This window comes from Debaryomyces hansenii (genome assembly GCF_000006445.2).
Source record: "Debaryomyces hansenii CBS767 chromosome C complete sequence".
Taxonomy (NCBI): Eukaryota; Fungi; Ascomycota; class Pichiomycetes; order Serinales; family Debaryomycetaceae; genus Debaryomyces; species Debaryomyces hansenii.
Window position 1 is genome coordinate 459509 of NC_006045.2, and position 18881 is coordinate 478389.

Below are 18881 nucleotides of genomic sequence, written 5' to 3' on the forward strand. Positions count from 1 at the left end.
TATGCTTCTATATCTATTTATTTCTAATAGTTTGAGAACACTTCTAGTTCGCCCGATGTTATCTTCGAATATGATGAACAACGTTATTATGATTTTTTTAGATCTTTGCCAGTGAAACTAATGCTTATAGTAAAGAGATCCAAGATGAACCACAAATAATAAAGTACATTTGTTTACCTTTCGATGATACACGCACTATTTTTTTAAATTTGCCATAATAAAGACTTTAAAATACAAATCCCTTTAGTGATAAGTTAACGGCATAAAATTTCATATATTATACATACATATAGTTTATTGAGATATATTGTACTCATAAACCTTTCATTAAAAACGTAGCGTATCCAAACCTAGGCAATCTTTGTAACCAATTTACCATTTGGCTTCTTATTACTAAATAATAGACCCCATGTTTCGGGAACCTTTGCCAAAACGTCGATTTCTTTACTTAAGTCAACCACAGATACGTCTTCGGTAATGTTAATTTTGCCTTCTTTGATTGCACCGACAATTGCATTGATGCCTTCAGCAAAATCTTTGATAAAATCAATTATGATAAAGCCACGAATGGTGAGACGATTCCTAGTAATCTCAGGCCAACCAGTAACTTCACCCTTTTCTGCATCATTATAGCCAGAAATAGCGCCACAGGCAACAATATTGCCGAATTGCTTGACTTTGGAGAGCATAAAACTCAAGATTTCACCACCAACATTATCGTAATAAACATCAACGAAGTCGTCACCAATGATATCTGATAATTGCTTTTGGTAGTCTGTGTCATGATAGTTAACACATACATCAGCACCGAGAGATTCAACCCACTTACATTTTTTTGGAGAGCTGGAAATACCAACAACTTTGGACGCCCCTACAATGTGCTTCGCAATTTGAACACACATGGATCCAGTGGCACCAGAAGCAGCCGAAATAACAATCGTTTGTCCTTTCTTTAATTCACCGACCTTGGTGACCCCAAAATATGCGGTCAAACCAGTCATACCAACAGAAGACAAGTACGAAGTTAAAGGTAAACCTAACGACTCGTCAATTGTTTTCGTGATACGTTCTTCATTGACGACTATATACTCTTCCCATGTAAAACGACCCGTTACTTTATCACCAACCGAATGTTTGCTCGATTTAGAAAACACAACTTCACCTAAACCTAACGAAATAACCGGGTCATTTTCTAAAATTCGTAAATACATTCTTTTTGAATCAATTCCCTTTTGCATCCATCCCTTTTGGGCCGGATCGTTAGAAAAGTACAACATTTTAATAACCATCTCTCCATCTTTAACTGAGTTCTTATCAAAAGTTGTTCGTTCAATTCTGAACGTGGATGATTCTTCACCGTATTTCAAGTTAACTTCTTTACTTGGTGCATTATTTAAGACGATTTTCTTGTAACTTGATGGGATAGTCATTATACTCTTAGTAATTAATCAAGAAAGGGAGTGTACATATAATTAATCTTTAGCTATTAATATAGTAGCGAAATCTGCAGGAACCGGGCGAAAATTAGTATACAAGACATCTATGCTGACATCTATCTTGAGGTGAACAACTTCATGGTGACACGATACCCTTGCTATATTACATCTGCATGAAAATTATATGGAGCCTTCTTAATATTTCAAAGCTAGGGCTTACATTGATTTTTTTTAACGAGTCGAGAACTCCATTTTGGGTTTAATGGATTTTGCGATCTGTATGTCAAAACGCATCACAATGCGCAAATCACCTCTAGCTCTGAAAGATGTAGTTAAATTTTTTGTAATTGTAACACAAGCTAAGAGCGTAAATCAAATTGATTTATTGAAATAAACTATAGTATTCGAAAAAATTATAAAATTATCGAGAGTAAACTTTTATGACTATTTAAACTTAAGCAATCTTTGTGATTAACTTACCGTTTGGCTTATTGCTACCAAATAATAAGCTCCATGTTTCTGGAACCTTGGCCAAAACGTCCTTTTCGCTAGTCAAATCAACTACTGATGTACCTTCGGTAATCTTAATTTTTCCTTCCTTAATTGCACCAACAATTGCACCAACACCTTGGGCATAATCTTTGACAAAATCAAGAATGATGAAACCACGAACAGTAAGACGATTTGTAATAATTTCAGCCCAGCTAGTGACATTACTCTTTTCTTTGTCATTGTAACCGGCAATCGCACCACATGCAACAACATGACCGAACGGCTTGACCTTGGAGAGCATGAAACTCAAGATTTCACCACCAACATTATCGTAATAAACATCAACGAAGTCGTCACCAATGATATCTGATAATTGCTTTTGGTAGTCTGCGTCATGATAGTTAACACATACATCAGCACCGAGAGATTCAACCCACTTACACTTTTCGGCGGAACCAGAAATACCAATAACCTTGGTAGCTCCAACTATATGTTTAGCAATTTGAACACACATAGATCCAGTTGCACCAGAGGCAGCCGAAATAACAATCGTTTGTCCTTTCTTTAATTCACCGACCTTGGTGACCCCAAAATATGCGGTCAAACCAGTCATACCAACAGAAGACAAATACGAAGTTAAAGGTAAGCCTGCCGATTCATCAATGGTCGTGAAAATACTTTGTTCATTCACAACCACGTACTCTTGCCACGAGAAACGTCCGGTAACCTTATCGCCAACCGAATGCTTGCTCGATTTAGAAAGCACAATTTCACCTAACCCTAATGCAGTGACAGGGTCATTCTCTAAAATTGGTGGTGCGTACATTCTCTTCGCATCAATTCCCTTTTGCATCCATCCTCTTTGAGTTGGATCGTTAGAAAGGTACAAAACTTTAACAACCACTTCTCCGTCCTTAACTGAGTTCTCATCAAAAGATGCTTGCTCAATTCTGAAAGTAGATGATTCTTCACCGTATTTCAAGTTAACTTCTTTACTTGGTGCACTGTTTAAAATAATTTGCTTATAGTTTGATGGGATAGACATTCTTTGATTAATTGGTTACGATTAATTGTACTAGATCAATTAAAAACTGAGTATTATCTGCCATATATATATACATATGGAACCGCAACTTTGCTGCACAGTTCGGCTAAAAATTAGTAATTATAACGGAGTTATAATATACAGGACATACTCGATGACTATTTCGCTTCCTAAGTAAACTACTTCAATTAATATACAAAACTTGAACTAAACGAATATACAGCTTACTAATGTTTAATCTTTCTCAAAGTTTGTAAGCGATGATTCTTCTTTTTCATCCTTGGCGAATTGCTCTCTATTCCAACTAAGTAAGTTAACATCACCAGTTCTTCTTGGCTTAATCGTATTAACGACCAACAATGCTAAACCCAACACAAAGCAGAGAGCACCACCGACCATCCAACTTATTCCCAAGAAGTCATTTTTACCACCCATGACGGATCTCTGGGATATGTAAATAAATTTCTTACCATTGTAAGGCAAGACTGGGAAGTGTAAACCGATGGACACTTCGTACGTGCCTGTCTTTAAGGTGTCGTCGTCATTACGAAGGGCTAACTTGTTGAATGTAGGTAACCCAGACGTATGCATCCAGTTTTGGAATTGGTACCACGTAGAGATGTCGGGGACGTTGTCTTTATTGTAGCCATTAGGGTATTTCTTGTACCAATTTGGAGGAGGAACAATATCGGTATAGTCGTATTCGGTATTTTTGAATCTATTTTTGTCACTGGCCCACGCGATTCCCTCGTCTGTCATTTCATAGTCATCAGATGTACCGTTGACACCACTTAATGTAGTTGTAAAGGTATCGTTAAACAAACTATTGGCGATCAAGCCGCAAGGATAATACTTCTTACCTTCATGGTTGACCGAAAGGGGTTCACAATTCTGCCCCACCGTATTCTTAATGGTGTCCACTGAAGCCGCTTTTCCTTCGATTTGGTCTTCACTGAACGACTTCGCATAACGACGGTGATTGGCGTAGAACTTATCCAATCTGTAAAAGAAGTATATTGGTGGCGCTAAATCGTTTGGAATTTCAAATTGTAATCTGCATACATTTCTCTCGTCTTCAAATGGCTCTGAATCATTGGTAGCTAACTTCCACAGAGGCTTCGACACGTCTCTGTCCTTCGTTTTGAAGTTGAAATTGATGTATTCTTCAGGAATCTCTTGCCAGTAATCCGACGACGCCATCTTCTCACATTGTGAATAATCGATCGACATATCCTGAACCTTATGCGATGCATACCACATAGCAGCTCCCAACGGAGCAAAAATAATAGCGATACCTATCAATATGGGTATGACCGTCTTAACAGTCAACACTGGATTGTACGCCTTTAACCGCTGCTGTCTGAACGCATTATCTCCCGGTTTTCTTGACTTTTCCTTCTTGTTAGCGCTTATTTCGGATACCGAGTCTGAATCATAGTCTGAGTTTTCGTAATCATAATCTTCAGAATTGTCATTTGGTTCCTGCGGTTTTGGTACCTCCCCTACGATCGTGTTGTCGTGTAAGTCATTCACTGCTGATTGCGACGCCATATTCTTTTTATCAAGCGCTTACGTAGCTCTACTATCAATATGTTTCCAACGATCCGGATTTCTTTTAGGGTAGGAGCCGACTACACAATTGACACAAACGTCTACTCCGGCACCAGATTGAAAACTCACGTGATAAGAATCAAAATTTTTTTTGACGCAAAGACATACAGAACACCCTACAAATTGCTTTTAGTTGTTTCTCTAGACAATTAATTCGTTGATTTATAGTTTAGCGTCGTTATTATAGAGCATATTGAAAGATGTCAAGTCAAGAAGCAGACACAGCTGAAAAGAATATTGAGATCTGGAAGGTCAAGAAGTTGATCAAGTCTTTGGAACAAGCCAGAGGTAATGGTACATCGATGATTTCATTGGTTATTCCACCAAAGGGTCAAGTTTCGCTTATCCAGAAGATGTTGACAGAAGAATACGGTACCGCATCCAATATCAAGTCTCGTGTCAACAGATTGTCAGTGTTATCGGCCATCACATCCACACAACAAAAATTAAAGTTATATAACTCAGTTCCGAAAAACGGGTTAGTCCTTTACTGTGGTGATGTTTTAACGGATGAAGGTAAGGAAAAGAAGTTGAATATTGATTTCGAACCATTCAAGCCAATTAATACATCTTTGTACTTGTGTGACAATAAGTTCCACGTTGAAGCATTGTCTGAATTATTAGAAAACGACGATAGATTTGGATTTATTATTATGGATGGTAATGGTGCGTTATTTGGTACTGTTTGTGGTAATACCAGAGAAGTGTTACACAAGTTTTCCGTTGATTTACCAAAGAAGCATGGTAGAGGTGGTCAATCGGCGCTTCGTTTCTCTCGTTTAAGAGAAGAAAAAAGACACAATTATGTGAGAAAAGTCGCTGAAGTTGCAGTTCAAAACTTCATAAGTGCTGATAAGGTTACTGTCAAGGGTTTGATTTTGGCTGGTTCTGCGGATTTCAAAACCGAATTGTCAAAATCTGATTTATTCGATAATAGATTACAAGCCAAGGTTATCAAGATTGTCGATGTTTCCTATGGTGGTGAAAATGGTTTCAACCAAGCCATTGAATTATCTGCTGAAACTTTGGCTAATGTCAAGTTTGTGCAAGAAAAGAAATTGTTGAATCAATACTTCGACGAAATCTCTCAAGATACTGGTAAATTTTGTTACGGTATTGAGGATACCTTGAAAGCTTTGGACTTAGGTGCATGTGAAATTATCATCGTTTATGAAAATTTGAATATCATTCGTTATACCTTGAAGGATATTGAAGGTAACGAGGTTATTGCTCATGCAAACCCAGACTTACCAGATAAATCATACATGTTAGATAAGAAGACAGGAACTGAAATGGAGACTGTTAAAGAGGAATCGTTCTTGGAATGGTTAGCTGAAAACTACAAAAATTTTGGTGCCAATTTAGAATTTGTTACCGATAGATCGTCCGAAGGTGCCCAATTTTGTCAAGGTTTTGGTGGTATTGGTGCTATGTTAAGATATAAGGTTAATTTCGAACAATTAGCCGATGAATCTGATGAGGATGAATATTATGATGATGATGATGAAGACTTCCTTTAGATAGATAATAATTCTTTTTAAGTATGTATATTACAATTCGTACATTTTTGTATTCTTAACTTTTGTTGCAATAGTTTTCATTTTTATTAATGCCACCTAAAAATTAACTAGAATTCTAAATAATTTTTTACTGTAAAATGAATATAAATCTATATAATAATTACTTCTTATCCTTTACTTTCTTTGTTTTAATTTGCTTCTTTTTAATAGCTTTCTTGGTTCTTAAATCATCTAATGCATTAACGCTAGCATGTCCTAAAACGTCTTTATGTGTATTACCAGTTACCATCTGATGCGCCAAATTTTGCAAGCCACTCGTTAAATATGATCTTCTTGAGTTTTTTCTTATTTGTTTGGAGAGCAAATCATTTAATTCCAATCTCAAGCTTCTTGCTTCATCCTTAGTCAACGCCTTGTTTTCCTTTCTCTTTCTTTGCCTTTTGATAAAATCATCTTCAAAATTATCGATGTCCGATAAATTGTCAATACCTAATTCTTCCGCAGCTTCATGAACCCAGTTATCTTCTTTTCTAGTGGACGAGGATGATCTTTCAGCATCAGCTAACTTTGACGCAAGTGTTACTCTTGGTTTAATTTGCGAAACAAGATCCATTTCAAGTGGAAGTAACTTAACGTCGTTATGGACATTTAAGCGTGTTCTTTTCTTCGTGTTATTTGCAACTAATTTCCTTAATTTTCTTAATGGACCAGATGATTCCTGAGGTGAACAAAACATAATAGAGACACCTTCTTTACCAGCTCTTCCAGTTCTACCTGATCTATGAATATATACATCGGCGGACCTTGGTAAATGGTAATGAGCAACATGATCAATATTTGGAATATCTAATCCTCTAGCTGCGACATCCGATGCTATTAAAACTGCAGTGGAATTTTTTGAACTAGCCTCTTTGAATCTCTCTAAAGTTCTTAATCTTTGCTTTTGGATCATTGATGAATGAATTGAAAATGTAGGGACTTTCAAGTTATTTAAGAAAGGCGCTAATCTCTTGACCGAATCAATAGAATTTGCAAATACTAAAGTTGATCCTGGATATAATAAAAGGAAATAATACAAATACAAGTCTCTCTCAGTAGGTCCACATTCAACTAATGCCTCTGTAATTTGTCCTGCAACCATTTCTTTTGGATTTGCGTCAACCAAGGTTGGCTTTGAGTCTTTGAATTTCAATTTATCGTTTAATAATTGTAAAATCTCATCATTATCAATCAAAGAGCTACCCATTTCCTCCTTATTTTTGTTACTTTTCAAGTGTTTATCTAATTTACCAAATAAATCTCTTGAAAAAGTTGCACTAAACACTAATGTCTGCCATTTCCATTCTAGTTCTTTATTATCCCTAGGTCTGTGTTTTCCAAATAGCTCTAATATTTTTACAAATTCATCAAAATGGCCATCTTGTAATAACCTATCAGCCTCATCTAACACGACTATATCAGTACATGATAATCGTTGGACTAATGCCATATCCTTTTGTAGTAATTCTAAGAATCTTCCAGGGGTTGCCACAACGATACCCGGTCCATGAGACAATAACCTTTCTTGTTTTTGAATAGAAAGACCACCAGTAATACTTACTATACCATGTTGTGATAATGGAGTAAACTTAGCAATTCTATTTAAATGGTCTACGACTTGATGTGCTAATTCTCTTGTGGGGGCAAAAATTATTCCAGTTGGTGGATTTATTACCTTCTTACTTTGATTAGCTTTCGCCATTTTTTGTAAATGACGTTCTAATATTGGTATCCCATAAGCAAGAGTCTTACCTGAACCAGTGATTGCTTTACCAATAACATCTTTCCCTTCAATTGCAAGAGGGATTGTTCTTTTTTGAATTGCAGTTGGCTTCTCATATTCCAAAGCTGATAATCCATTTAATGTAAATGAACTTAAAGACAAATCATCCCAATATGGCAAATTAACTTCGTTATCATCTGGTAGAGTCAAATCAACGTTTTTGAACGCACTCTCTAATATAGAATCCTTCTTTGCAACTTTCTCATTCTTTGGCTTAACTTCCTTCTTGGATTTTTTTTCCGTTTTTGCACTTTCAATATCCATTTGATCATCCTCATTAATCGCATTATCGTCATCAAATCCTTTGAAGTCGTCTTCATTATCGCCTTCAATAATTTCATCTTCATCGTCTTCAATGTCCACATCATCGTCATCTTGATCATCATCACCATCATCTTGATTATCATCGTCATCATGAACATCGTCATCATCCTCTTCATTATCACTGTCTTTTACTTTAGAGTTATCCTTAACAACAAACTCGACATTACCACCAGTAACTTTAACATCAACTCCATCAATTTCCTCTAATCCATAAAATCCTTGATAATCATCTAAATTGTCAGGTATATCGACTGCTTTCCAGTTTAAGTTGTCAACCTTTACAATTTTAGACTCCCTTTGTAATTTTTGTTTCAACGACAAAGGCTTTCTAGAAGTCTTCGGCTTTGATTTGACTCCTTTCTTACTCTTATCTTTTGAAACTTTCATTGTTCGTTTCTAAATGTTCCCATTAATAACTTTCATATACAAAAAAAATATGTAATTATGTAGCTCATCTTGATTTTTTTAATGCCCTGCATACAATGAATATATTACACCATAAAATTTAGTTACCTAGTAGATAGATTCATAGCACTTGACATGGGAATTAAACAGAGAAGGCAAGGACTTTTGAGAAGGCCTCATACAATAACAGGTGAAAAGACTAGACCTAAGTCTTTGAAGCCTAAAGAAGCGCGAAGATTGATAAGAAGGTTTCATGTGTTACAAAAGAATAGACATTCTGTTATCATTAAATTGAATGAACTGCTAACTATACCAGGAGATAAGCTAAGTCCAGATACATATAAGAAGCAAATTAAAAATCATTCCCCCCTGTTATTTGCTAACTATGAAACGAAATATAATTCATATAAGGTTCCTTCCAAATATGCAGACAACGACTTGATTAGAATTGATGAACAGCTTACTACAGAAATGCTAATCACGAAGTTAGCTGAAATTGATTCGGAATCAGACAAACGGGGAGGGATTGAAGCGTACCAGTCGGCGTCCACACAAGGACAAAACAGCAAGAGAGGTGGTGATTCTCTGAAAAAATTGGTTGAGTGGTTAAAAGATGGGGATTATTCATACAGCACAAAACTAGACCAAGAGTTAAATGCGCTAGAAATCGGTTGCCTAAGCCCGAGTAATATAATCTCTACTAGTGGCATATTTAAAGAAGTGGTAAAGATTGATTTAAATTCACAAAATCATTTGATTTTGGAGCAAGACTTTATGATGAGGCCATTGCCTAAAACGAGCCGGGAAAAATTCAATTTGGTATCATGCTCCCTTGTGTTGAATTTTGTACCATCTCCAAAAGAACGAGGTGATATGTTGAAAAGAATCACCCAATTCTTGAAACCACCCAAATCATCAGGTTCGGTAAGCAGCCTATTTTTAGTTCTTCCATTACCTTGTATTGAAAATTCAAGATACTTTAATAATGAGATATTAAATAAAATAATGTCAAAATTAGGGTTCCGAAAAACTTGTTACTATGCTGCTAAAAAAGTCGCCTATTGGTTATTTGATTGGGAGGGAGAATTAAATCGAGGTGAGAGAATCACCAAACGAGAGGTGGCAGCAGGTGCAAATAAAAACAATTTTTGTATAACGCTCGACTGAAATGTGTTAAATACGAACATTGCATGATGTTAATATTACTAATAAACGACAAGGGGTAAATAGTTGAAGTACTTTTAATTGTAAAATAACAGTAATGTATATACGGGAGCGAAAGAGGTAATATAACGTCATAATATGTACGCCACGATATTATATATCGTGAGACTATTTAAAAATTACGATTCTTAATAGTACTCAAAGGAGTCACGACAATTAGGATTCTTGTCAACTTGCAGTTATTTCGGCCATCGGGTGACAGAAAATTTTATGCACCGGAAAATTTCAAATAATCCGCGATCATCACTAAAATGACACCCGCAGGAAGAATTTTCCGACAACAAGCCGTTGGCTTGAATTTATTTGTTCATCAGCCCATTCTTGATTCTCATTTCACCAGTTTATACAAGAGCAACATTAGGTCGAATATGGAGTGCACGGTGATTAATTTATTAATTTCTTGTATACCTATCTAGATCCATGCTTTAGTATATAAAATGATCTCGGAACATTAAGTAGATGCAGCCGATTAAAAATTATGTGTCCGCTATTTTTCTCCAATAAATCGTTGCCTCATAACTAAGCTGTCCTCAGATTTAGCTATGGTTTAGAACAATGTTCTATGTTGCATGGAGAAACTGGATGTTGATTCGCCTTTTCGCGAACTGAATAATCAGCCTTAGAATGGTATTGTCCCGCACCGGCACTTTTATGAGCGAGTGGGGCAACATGAATTTTTCCGGGGCATGGCACGGAGAAACTGGAGCGTGTATGGGATTAATCTTGCATGCCGGGATAAAAAATTTTTCCAGGTATTTTTCCGGAGGTTCTAAAATCTGTTATGCCTTGATGGTAGAAAGTATAAATAAGTGGGTTATCCCTCTTGAAAATTCAGAATTCTTTTCTTGTATTCAATTATTTATTTAATTTAGAAGTCAAATTATCATGTCTCAAGAAGAATATAGTTCTGGGGTACAAACCCCAGTTTCTAACCATTCTGGTTTAGAGAAAGAAGAGCAACACAAGTTAGACGGTTTAGATGAGGATGAAATTGTCGATCAATTACCTTCTTTACCAGAAAAATCAGCTAAGGATTATTTATTAATTTCTTTCTTCTGTGTATTAGTTGCATTTGGTGGTTTTGTTTTCGGTTTCGATACTGGTACTATCTCAGGTTTCGTTAACATGAGTGATTACTTGGAAAGATTCGGTGAGCTTAATGCAGATGGTGAATATTTCTTATCTAATGTTAGAACTGGTTTGATTGTTGCTATTTTTAATGTTGGTTGTGCTGTCGGTGGTATTTTCTTATCTAAGATTGCTGATGTTTATGGTAGAAGAATTGGTCTTATGTTTTCCATGATTATTTATGTGATTGGTATAATTGTTCAAATCTCAGCTTCTGACAAGTGGTATCAAATCGTTGTTGGTAGAGCTATTGCAGGTTTAGCTGTTGGTACCGTTTCTGTCTTATCCCCATTATTCATTGGTGAATCAGCACCTAAAACCTTAAGAGGTACTTTAGTGTGTTGTTTCCAATTATGTATTACCTTAGGTATCTTCTTAGGTTACTGTACTACATATGGTACTAAAACCTACACCGACTCTAGACAATGGAGAATTCCATTAGGTTTATGTTTTGTTTGGGCTATCATGTTGGTTATTGGTATGGTTTGCATGCCAGAATCACCAAGATACTTAGTTGTCAAGAACAAGATTGAAGAAGCTAAGAAATCGATTGGTAGATCCAACAAGGTTTCACCAGAAGATCCTGCTGTTTACACCGAAGTCCAATTGATTCAAGCAGGTATTGAAAGAGAAAGTTTAGCTGGTTCTGCCTCTTGGACCGAATTGGTTACTGGTAAGCCAAGAATCTTTCGTAGAGTCATTATGGGTATTATGTTACAATCTTTACAACAATTGACTGGTGACAACTATTTCTTCTACTATGGTACTACTATTTTCCAAGCTGTCGGTATGACTGATTCCTTCCAAACATCTATTGTTTTAGGTGTTGTTAACTTTGCATCTACATTTCTCGGTATCTACACAATTGAAAGATTCGGTAGAAGATTATGTTTGTTAACTGGTTCTGTCTGTATGTTCGTTTGTTTCATCATTTACTCCATTTTGGGTGTTACAAACTTATATATTGATGGCTACGATGGTCCAACTTCGGTTCCAACCGGTGATGCGATGATTTTCATTACTACCTTATACATTTTCTTCTTCGCATCCACCTGGGCTGGTGGTGTCTACTGTATCGTTTCCGAAACATACCCATTGAGAATTAGATCTAAGGCCATGTCCGTTGCCACCGCTGCTAACTGGATTTGGGGTTTCTTGATCTCTTTCTTCACTCCATTCATCACCTCGGCTATCCACTTCTACTACGGTTTCGTTTTCACAGGATGTTTGTTATTCTCGTTCTTTTACGTTTACTTCTTTGTTGTTGAAACTAAGGGATTAACTTTAGAAGAAGTTGATGAATTGTATGCCCAAGGTGTTGCCCCATGGAAGTCATCGAAATGGGTTCCACCAACCAAGGAAGAAATGGCCCATTCTTCAGGATATGCTGCTGAAGCCAAACCTCACGATCAACAAGTATAATCCACTCTCGCGGACGAATACAATATAATAATATAATAATAATATAATATAATAGAACTCGGTAATAGAATAATTTGATCTCCCTTGAGGCGACCTATGTTGTGTATACGCTTTATGATATAGTTAATTAGATTGCATGTTATATACGCCTTATGATAAGTTCTTTGTAATATAGGGATGTATTTAATGCTGTTCAGGACTGTTAACCGCAGTAACTGATAATGCTATAGTGCTGAATACTAATGGGTTACAGTTAATGTAAAAGCCAAATTTTTGTTTTGTAGCCAGCAATCCGCTCATTAGCCAAATCAGGTAATCCGACCTTCGCTTTGTACTTAAAGAAGGCAATAACAATAAAGAACAAACGACTCAATCTCAATGAAATAAATTGCCCAAATACTACTTTTGTCTATCCAGCTTAACTACATAACATCTACATAAACTGTATTGCTGCAACTAGGAACATAACAACCATATCGGTGTATTATGTAATGTTTTTCGTACCTTTTTCGTATAAAAATTCCGAACACGCAATTTGCATCCTAATATACTCAAACTCATTCAAGACCAAGCGGCCAATTATACTCCTCATTCTCCTGCCAGGTTTATCATCGCCCACCCGTCTTTCTCCATGCCAATCCCTATCACCATGCCACTGTATTTACTACCGCATAATTCTGGGACATAAATATGCATCTCATCTCGCCACAAAACCGCCTCGCTAACAATAATCTTTCCATTTTAAACACCGATTTCTCCGCTTGTAATAGGGCCGAACACATAACCACAAATAGTAATTCGAACCACTATAATTGAATCCGACTTTAAACGGTAGACGATCCATCCACAAACCCCAAATAGTGGTCCTCATGCCACAAACGCCGAATAAACAGTTGAGCATGCTTTCCAGTGGACAATTTCTGGTACAAATGAATCATATGCATCCGATCGTCCGATGACTCACTGCGATTGGCCCAGTTTCTCACTAACGTCCTCGGAATGATTGACGTGTTTGAGTCAATGGTAATGAAGGTCTAATGTATGTATGTGATCCCCACCTTCGAAATTTTTTCTTCCGTGAGCGGGAAAACCTTGTATATATAGGGAACGATTCTTGAATATAGGAAAAAAAAAGCGAAATTAGGACGTAGTTATACTGTAAAGAATCTAGAATAGGTATACCAATAGTAAAACATAAATATGTTATCAAGGGTACAATTAAAGCGCATACCAAATTGCAGACAGTTTTCTGTGATGAACAGGGCTTGCAAATGGAACGATATTCCATTAGCACCACCGGATAAAATCTTGGGTATCAGCGAAGCATTTGTTAAGGATTCCAACACCAAGAAAATCAATTTGGGAGTTGGTGCATACAGAAACAACTCTGGTAAGCCAATTGTGTTCGAATCGGTCAAAAATGCTGAGGCCAAGTTATTAGAAACAGAAACCGAAAAGGAATACACTGGTATTATCGGTAACAAGAACTTCCAAAAAGTGGTCAGAAACTTTATTTTCAACAACAGCGGTAAGGACGCCAATGGGGCCAGATTGATTGACGAAAACAGAATCGTCACCAGTCAAACCATTTCTGGTACCGGTTCTTTGAGGGTTATTGCTGATTTCTTACACAGATTCAACACGGCCAAGAAAATATACGTGCCAAAGCCAACCTGGGCCAACCACATTGCTGTTTTCACTGATGCTGGTATGAGTACCGAATACTACGATTACTACAATAAGGAAATCAACAACTTGGACTACGATAAGTTGAAGCAATCGTTGTCTAACGCCGAAGAAGGTTCTGTGGTCTTGTTGCACGCTTGTTGCCACAACCCTACTGGTATGGACTTGTCATCCGAACAATGGGACGAAGTCTTAGCCATCGTCCAACAAAAGCAATTGTTCCCATTAGTTGATATGGCCTACCAGGGTTTCGCGTCCGGTAACCCATACAAGGACATTGGATTGATTCGTAGATTGAACGAGTTAGTCGTCAACGGTGACATTTCCACCTACGCTTTATGTCAATCTTTCGCTAAGAACATGGGTTTGTACGGTGAAAGAACTGGTTCTATCTCCATTGTCACCGAATCTGCTGAACATTCCACTGCGATTGAGTCCCAATTGAAGAAGTTAATCAGACCAATCTACTCGTCGCCTCCAATCCACGGTTCCAAGATTGTGGAAACCATCTTCGCCGACGAATCCTTGTACAACTCTTGGTTAAGTGACTTGGACCAAGTTGTTTCCAGATTAAACACCGTCAGAACCAAGTTATACGAGAAATTGGACAAGTCCAACTACAACTGGGACCACTTATTAAAACAAAGAGGTATGTTCGTTTACACTGGTTTATCAGCTGAACAAGTTATTGAATTGAGAGAAAAGTACTCTGTTTACGCTACTGAAGACGGTAGATTCTCCATTTCTGGTATCAACGACAACAACGTTGATTACTTGGCCGATGCCATGAACCAAGTTGTTAACAAATAATTCACCATGACATGAAATAGATTTATATAGTTATGTAGGTTAGGAAAATGAATGTATTTTACGACGAAATTTCATGTGACACAAAGCACGCCGTATTATTCAAAAGTGACCCTCCAGCAAATTTAATAATAATTTGATTTACAACAACACATACATTGATTAATTAGTATAGCCAATTGTAAACATGTCTGAATCATTTCAAACTGTCCTGACCAAACCATTTCAAGATCAAAAACCTGGTACCTCAGGGTTGAGAAAAAAGGTCCAAGTTTTCCAACAACCAAATTATACGGAGAACTTCATTCAAGCAATCTTAGACGCAATTCCAGAAGGGAAGAATGGATCCACGTTAGTTATTGGTGGTGATGGTCGTTATTACAATGATACTGTCATTCAATTGATTATCAAGATTTCTGCTGCTAATGGTATTAAAAAATTGATTATTGGACGAAATGGTATTTTGTCCACCCCAGCTACGTCACACGTTATTAGAATCAGAGGGGCCACCGGAGGTATCATTTTAACTGCATCCCATAACCCTGGTGGACCAAACAATGATCTTGGTATCAAGTACAATTTGGCCAATGGAGGTCCGGCACCCGAATCTGTCACAAACAAGATCTTCGATGTTTCCAAGGCCCTTGATGATTATAAGATTGTCGCGTTGCCTGAGTTTGATTTAAGTAAAATTGGCTCTTTGCAAACAGGCCCAATTGAAGTTGAGATAATTGACTCCACTAAGGACTATGTGGAGATGTTGAAAGATACTTTTGACTTTAACGCAATTAAAAAGTTTCTTACTGATGCCACCGAGAAGCAAGGATTCAAGTTACTTTTTGATGCAATGAATGGTGTCACAGCTCCTTATGGCCAAGTGATTTTCGTGGAAGAATTGGGTTTGCCTTCTTCATCTGTACAAAACTGTAAATCATTACCAGATTTTGGAGGATTGCACCCAGATCCAAACTTAACCTACGCAAAGGGATTAGTTGATAGAGTCGACAAAGAAAATATTGCATTTGGTGCAGCCTCTGATGGTGATGGTGATAGAAATATGATTTATGGTGCTGGAACTTTTGTTTCTCCTGGTGACTCAGTTGCAATTATTGCTGAATATGCTGACGCTATACCATATTTTGCTAGAAATGGAGTTCATGGATTAGCAAGGTCTATGCCAACTTCCGGTGCATTGGATTTAGTAGCCAAGGACAAGGGCTTGAATATTTACGAAGTCCCAACCGGGTGGAAATTCTTCTGTAACTTATTCGATGCTAAAAAGTTATCCATTTGTGGTGAAGAAAGTTTCGGTACGGGTTCTGATCATATTAGAGAAAAAGATGGTTTATGGGCCATTATTGCATGGTTGAATGTTCTTGCTGACTTCGATACAAAGAACCCGGATAAGAAGACTAGTGTGGAAATAGTTCAAAATTCTTTCTGGGAAAAGTATGGTAGGACATTTTTCACAAGATATGATTTTGAGAACGTTTCTGGTAAGGGAGCTAATAAAATTATTGAATTATTGACTTCAATTGTCGAAAATAGTCCAAAGGGTACAAAATTAGCTGATGGATATGTCGTCTCGGAAGGCGATAACTTCTCATATACCGATTTAGACGGATCTGTTTCAACGAACCAAGGTTTATTTGTCAAATTCGAGAATGGATTGAGATTTATTGTTAGATTATCTGGTACTGGCTCATCAGGTGCTACTGTCAGATTGTACTTAGAAAAGCATTCTTCTGACGCATCTACCTATCAAACCAAAGTTGATGACTATTTGTCTCAGGATATTAAATTTGTCTTAGATTTATTAAAATTCAATGAGTTTTTAGGAAGAGAAGAACCCGATGTCCGTACGTGATCGAATTATTACTTTCGCTAAACCTGCTTTAATTCTTAATCGCACCCGCTTTGAGTCAGATATATATCGTAGATACCCTTCTTTCGTTGCTTATATTTCAAGTCTTGATTTTTTTTTCATTTATAACAGATGAAATATACATCATTAGCTCAATTTTGGCTTTAAAATTTAGGTGACAAGCATTTCTAATCAACGTTTATATTACATTTTTAAAAATAAATAAATTATACAGTGGGATGTACATACATAAACAGTACAAAAAAAGTTGATGTTCACAGACAATTGATCGGCAAATAAAACAAGATTAGAAGCAATAAATTAACGTCACAAAATACCCAATTAGAAATACATCAATTCATAATTCATACATTAATAGTGAAAGGAAAAAGATCAATTATCAACTTTGGTCTTTTTGTTACTGTTGGTTTGTTCATCTTCGTTCTCCCTCTTGAACGGAGGAATAGAATAATCTTTTAAATTATAATAGTCATCCAACCGTTTTCTCATAGATATTTCTCTTAATCTTGCAGCTTGCTCCATCGCTTCCAACTCCATTATTCTAGTTCTGTACAAGTCATTAACTAACTCCAACTCTGAAATTCTAGTTTTCAAGAGGGTTACCTCGCTAGAATTTGAGTTAGAATTTTCGTCATTGCTGCCATTATTATTGTTTTTATTATTGTTGTTATTATTGTTATTGTTACTATTGCCACTATTACTAGGGTTTCCACCAGGTGGTGGTTGAAAGTTCTGATTCTGATCTGGGTTATGCTGATTATTATAGCCACTGAAACTATTTTGGAAGTTCGGCAACGAGGTCTTATTAATATGAGACGAGAGTTGTTGGATTGGTGGTAAGGAGGTTGCCGCTATCACCGGAGATTGTTGTCGTGATGTGGAGGACGAGGGCGTAGGCTGCTGCGATAATTGTGATTGAGCTGGAGATTGTGATTGTGATTGTGATTGAGACTGAGATTGAGGTTGTGATTGGGATTGTTGCAAATGGAATTGTGGCCCAAAAGAAGGAGACGAAACGTTTTTATTTGAACCATTCGAATTTGACCCTAATGCGGGCAATTTAGGTGGCATTGTATTGGAAGTAACATTCAAAGCAGATGATGGTGTAGAGAAACTCTTTGTCTCCTTTTTAATGTTATCGCCAGTTAAAGAAGCCTCATTGTTCATCAACGATGTACCTTGAGATTTATTAGACGATGAATATTTGAAAGTTGCACTTGGCCCTAATTCATTCGACATGTTTTCTAATGCACCAGCAGCCTGCGCAACGCTAAGATTAACGTTGTTATTTTCTCTATTCACAGGAGTCATAGTGTTCAAATTAGAAGACGAATTGGAAGAAGATCTAGCATTTGAAAGGGACGAAGTAGTAGACAACAATAATGGCGAAGTGATTCTTTGTAAACCTGGAGCAAAGTGCGTTGGCGTAGAAGAAGGATAATGTAATGGTTGTGTCTGATTAGCTAAGTGGCTAGGCAAATGGTGTAATGAGTTAATTGGAGGTGGAAAGATCAGACTAGAGTGCTGCATCCTCATACTCGAGGAAGTTGGAGGTAATAAAGGTGTGGAGCCCCCCGAATCTGTCTTGACTTCACCATTAGTTGACTTTTTCTTCAACTTTGGTGATTTCTTTCCACTACCAACAGAACCACTCCTAGCATCCTTGGACTTCAATTCTGGGGTATTTGGACTTGATGTCTTAGATGGGTTAGCCTGCTTGATTCTATTTCTGGACTTAATGGTATCAGTTTTCAATGATATTGGTCTAGGACGCCCGTGTAACTTCAAAAACAACCCACAGGCATTACACAACACCTGACCCGTTTCGTCTCTTCTCCAAAGCGGCGTAGTTTGTGTTTTACAATTACGACACACAGGACTTGTTATGTTCGTTTTAGTAGTCGTGGTTCCATTATTCACATGTGTGGTAGTTTTAGCATTAGGATGCACCGGATTAGCCTCAATTGGCGTTGGCATCGGAAGCTGTTGCTGGATCTCACTCATTTTAATTAGTTCTATTCTTTCTTGGTATATTCAAATATCAACAAAAATGTAAATAAACAATTAGTTTCCG

The 18881-nt window shown here is 37.0% G+C and overlaps 10 protein-coding genes across 10 annotated transcripts; 5 read left to right on the top strand and 5 right to left on the bottom strand. All coding sequences in view use genetic code 12, as the record gives it.

Annotated features, from left to right (window-relative positions):
- Positions 1–350: 350 nt before the first annotated feature.
- On the bottom strand, positions 351–1430 carry DEHA2C05082g (DEHA2C05082p; the record flags this gene model as incomplete). The annotated part of the gene is made up of 1 exon (XM_457907.1): positions 351–1430. The coding sequence occupies one exon, from the start codon at positions 1428–1430 to the stop codon at positions 351–353; it is 1080 nt and encodes a 359-aa protein (XP_457907.1).
- Positions 1431–1890: 460 nt separating this feature from the next.
- On the bottom strand, positions 1891–2973 carry DEHA2C05104g (DEHA2C05104p; the record flags this gene model as incomplete). Its single annotated transcript, XM_457908.1, has 1 exon — positions 1891–2973. One exon carries the CDS (start codon positions 2971–2973, stop codon positions 1891–1893), a length of 1083 nt encoding a protein of 360 aa, XP_457908.1.
- Positions 2974–3207: 234 nt separating this feature from the next.
- On the bottom strand, positions 3208–4524 carry DEHA2C05126g (DEHA2C05126p; the record flags this gene model as incomplete). The annotated part of the gene is made up of 1 exon (XM_457909.1): positions 3208–4524. One exon carries the CDS (start codon positions 4522–4524, stop codon positions 3208–3210), a length of 1317 nt encoding a protein of 438 aa, XP_457909.2.
- Positions 4525–4784: 260 nt separating this feature from the next.
- DEHA2C05148g (DEHA2C05148p) lies at positions 4785–6104 on the top strand (the record flags this gene model as incomplete). The annotated part of the gene is made up of 1 exon (XM_457910.1): positions 4785–6104. The coding sequence occupies one exon, from the start codon at positions 4785–4787 to the stop codon at positions 6102–6104; it is 1320 nt and encodes a 439-aa protein (XP_457910.1).
- Positions 6105–6264: 160 nt separating this feature from the next.
- Positions 6265–8637, bottom strand: DEHA2C05170g (DEHA2C05170p; the record flags this gene model as incomplete). Its single annotated transcript, XM_457911.1, has 1 exon — positions 6265–8637. The coding sequence occupies one exon, from the start codon at positions 8635–8637 to the stop codon at positions 6265–6267; it is 2373 nt and encodes a 790-aa protein (XP_457911.1).
- A 153-nt stretch (positions 8638–8790) lies between these two features.
- DEHA2C05192g (DEHA2C05192p) lies at positions 8791–9822 on the top strand (the record flags this gene model as incomplete). The annotated part of the gene is made up of 1 exon (XM_457912.1): positions 8791–9822. One exon carries the CDS (start codon positions 8791–8793, stop codon positions 9820–9822), a length of 1032 nt encoding a protein of 343 aa, XP_457912.2.
- Positions 9823–10764: 942 nt separating this feature from the next.
- On the top strand, positions 10765–12429 carry DEHA2C05214g (DEHA2C05214p; the record flags this gene model as incomplete). Its single annotated transcript, XM_457913.1, has 1 exon — positions 10765–12429. One exon carries the CDS (start codon positions 10765–10767, stop codon positions 12427–12429), a length of 1665 nt encoding a protein of 554 aa, XP_457913.1.
- A 1200-nt stretch (positions 12430–13629) lies between these two features.
- On the top strand, positions 13630–14925 carry DEHA2C05236g (DEHA2C05236p; the record flags this gene model as incomplete). Its single annotated transcript, XM_457914.1, has 1 exon — positions 13630–14925. The coding sequence occupies one exon, from the start codon at positions 13630–13632 to the stop codon at positions 14923–14925; it is 1296 nt and encodes a 431-aa protein (XP_457914.1).
- Positions 14926–15109: 184 nt separating this feature from the next.
- DEHA2C05258g (DEHA2C05258p) lies at positions 15110–16789 on the top strand (the record flags this gene model as incomplete). The annotated part of the gene is made up of 1 exon (XM_457915.1): positions 15110–16789. The coding sequence occupies one exon, from the start codon at positions 15110–15112 to the stop codon at positions 16787–16789; it is 1680 nt and encodes a 559-aa protein (XP_457915.2).
- Positions 16790–17179: 390 nt separating this feature from the next.
- On the bottom strand, positions 17180–18811 carry DEHA2C05280g (DEHA2C05280p; the record flags this gene model as incomplete). Its single annotated transcript, XM_457916.1, has 1 exon — positions 17180–18811. The coding sequence occupies one exon, from the start codon at positions 18809–18811 to the stop codon at positions 17180–17182; it is 1632 nt and encodes a 543-aa protein (XP_457916.2).
- Between the last annotated feature and the right edge of the window lie 70 nt (positions 18812–18881).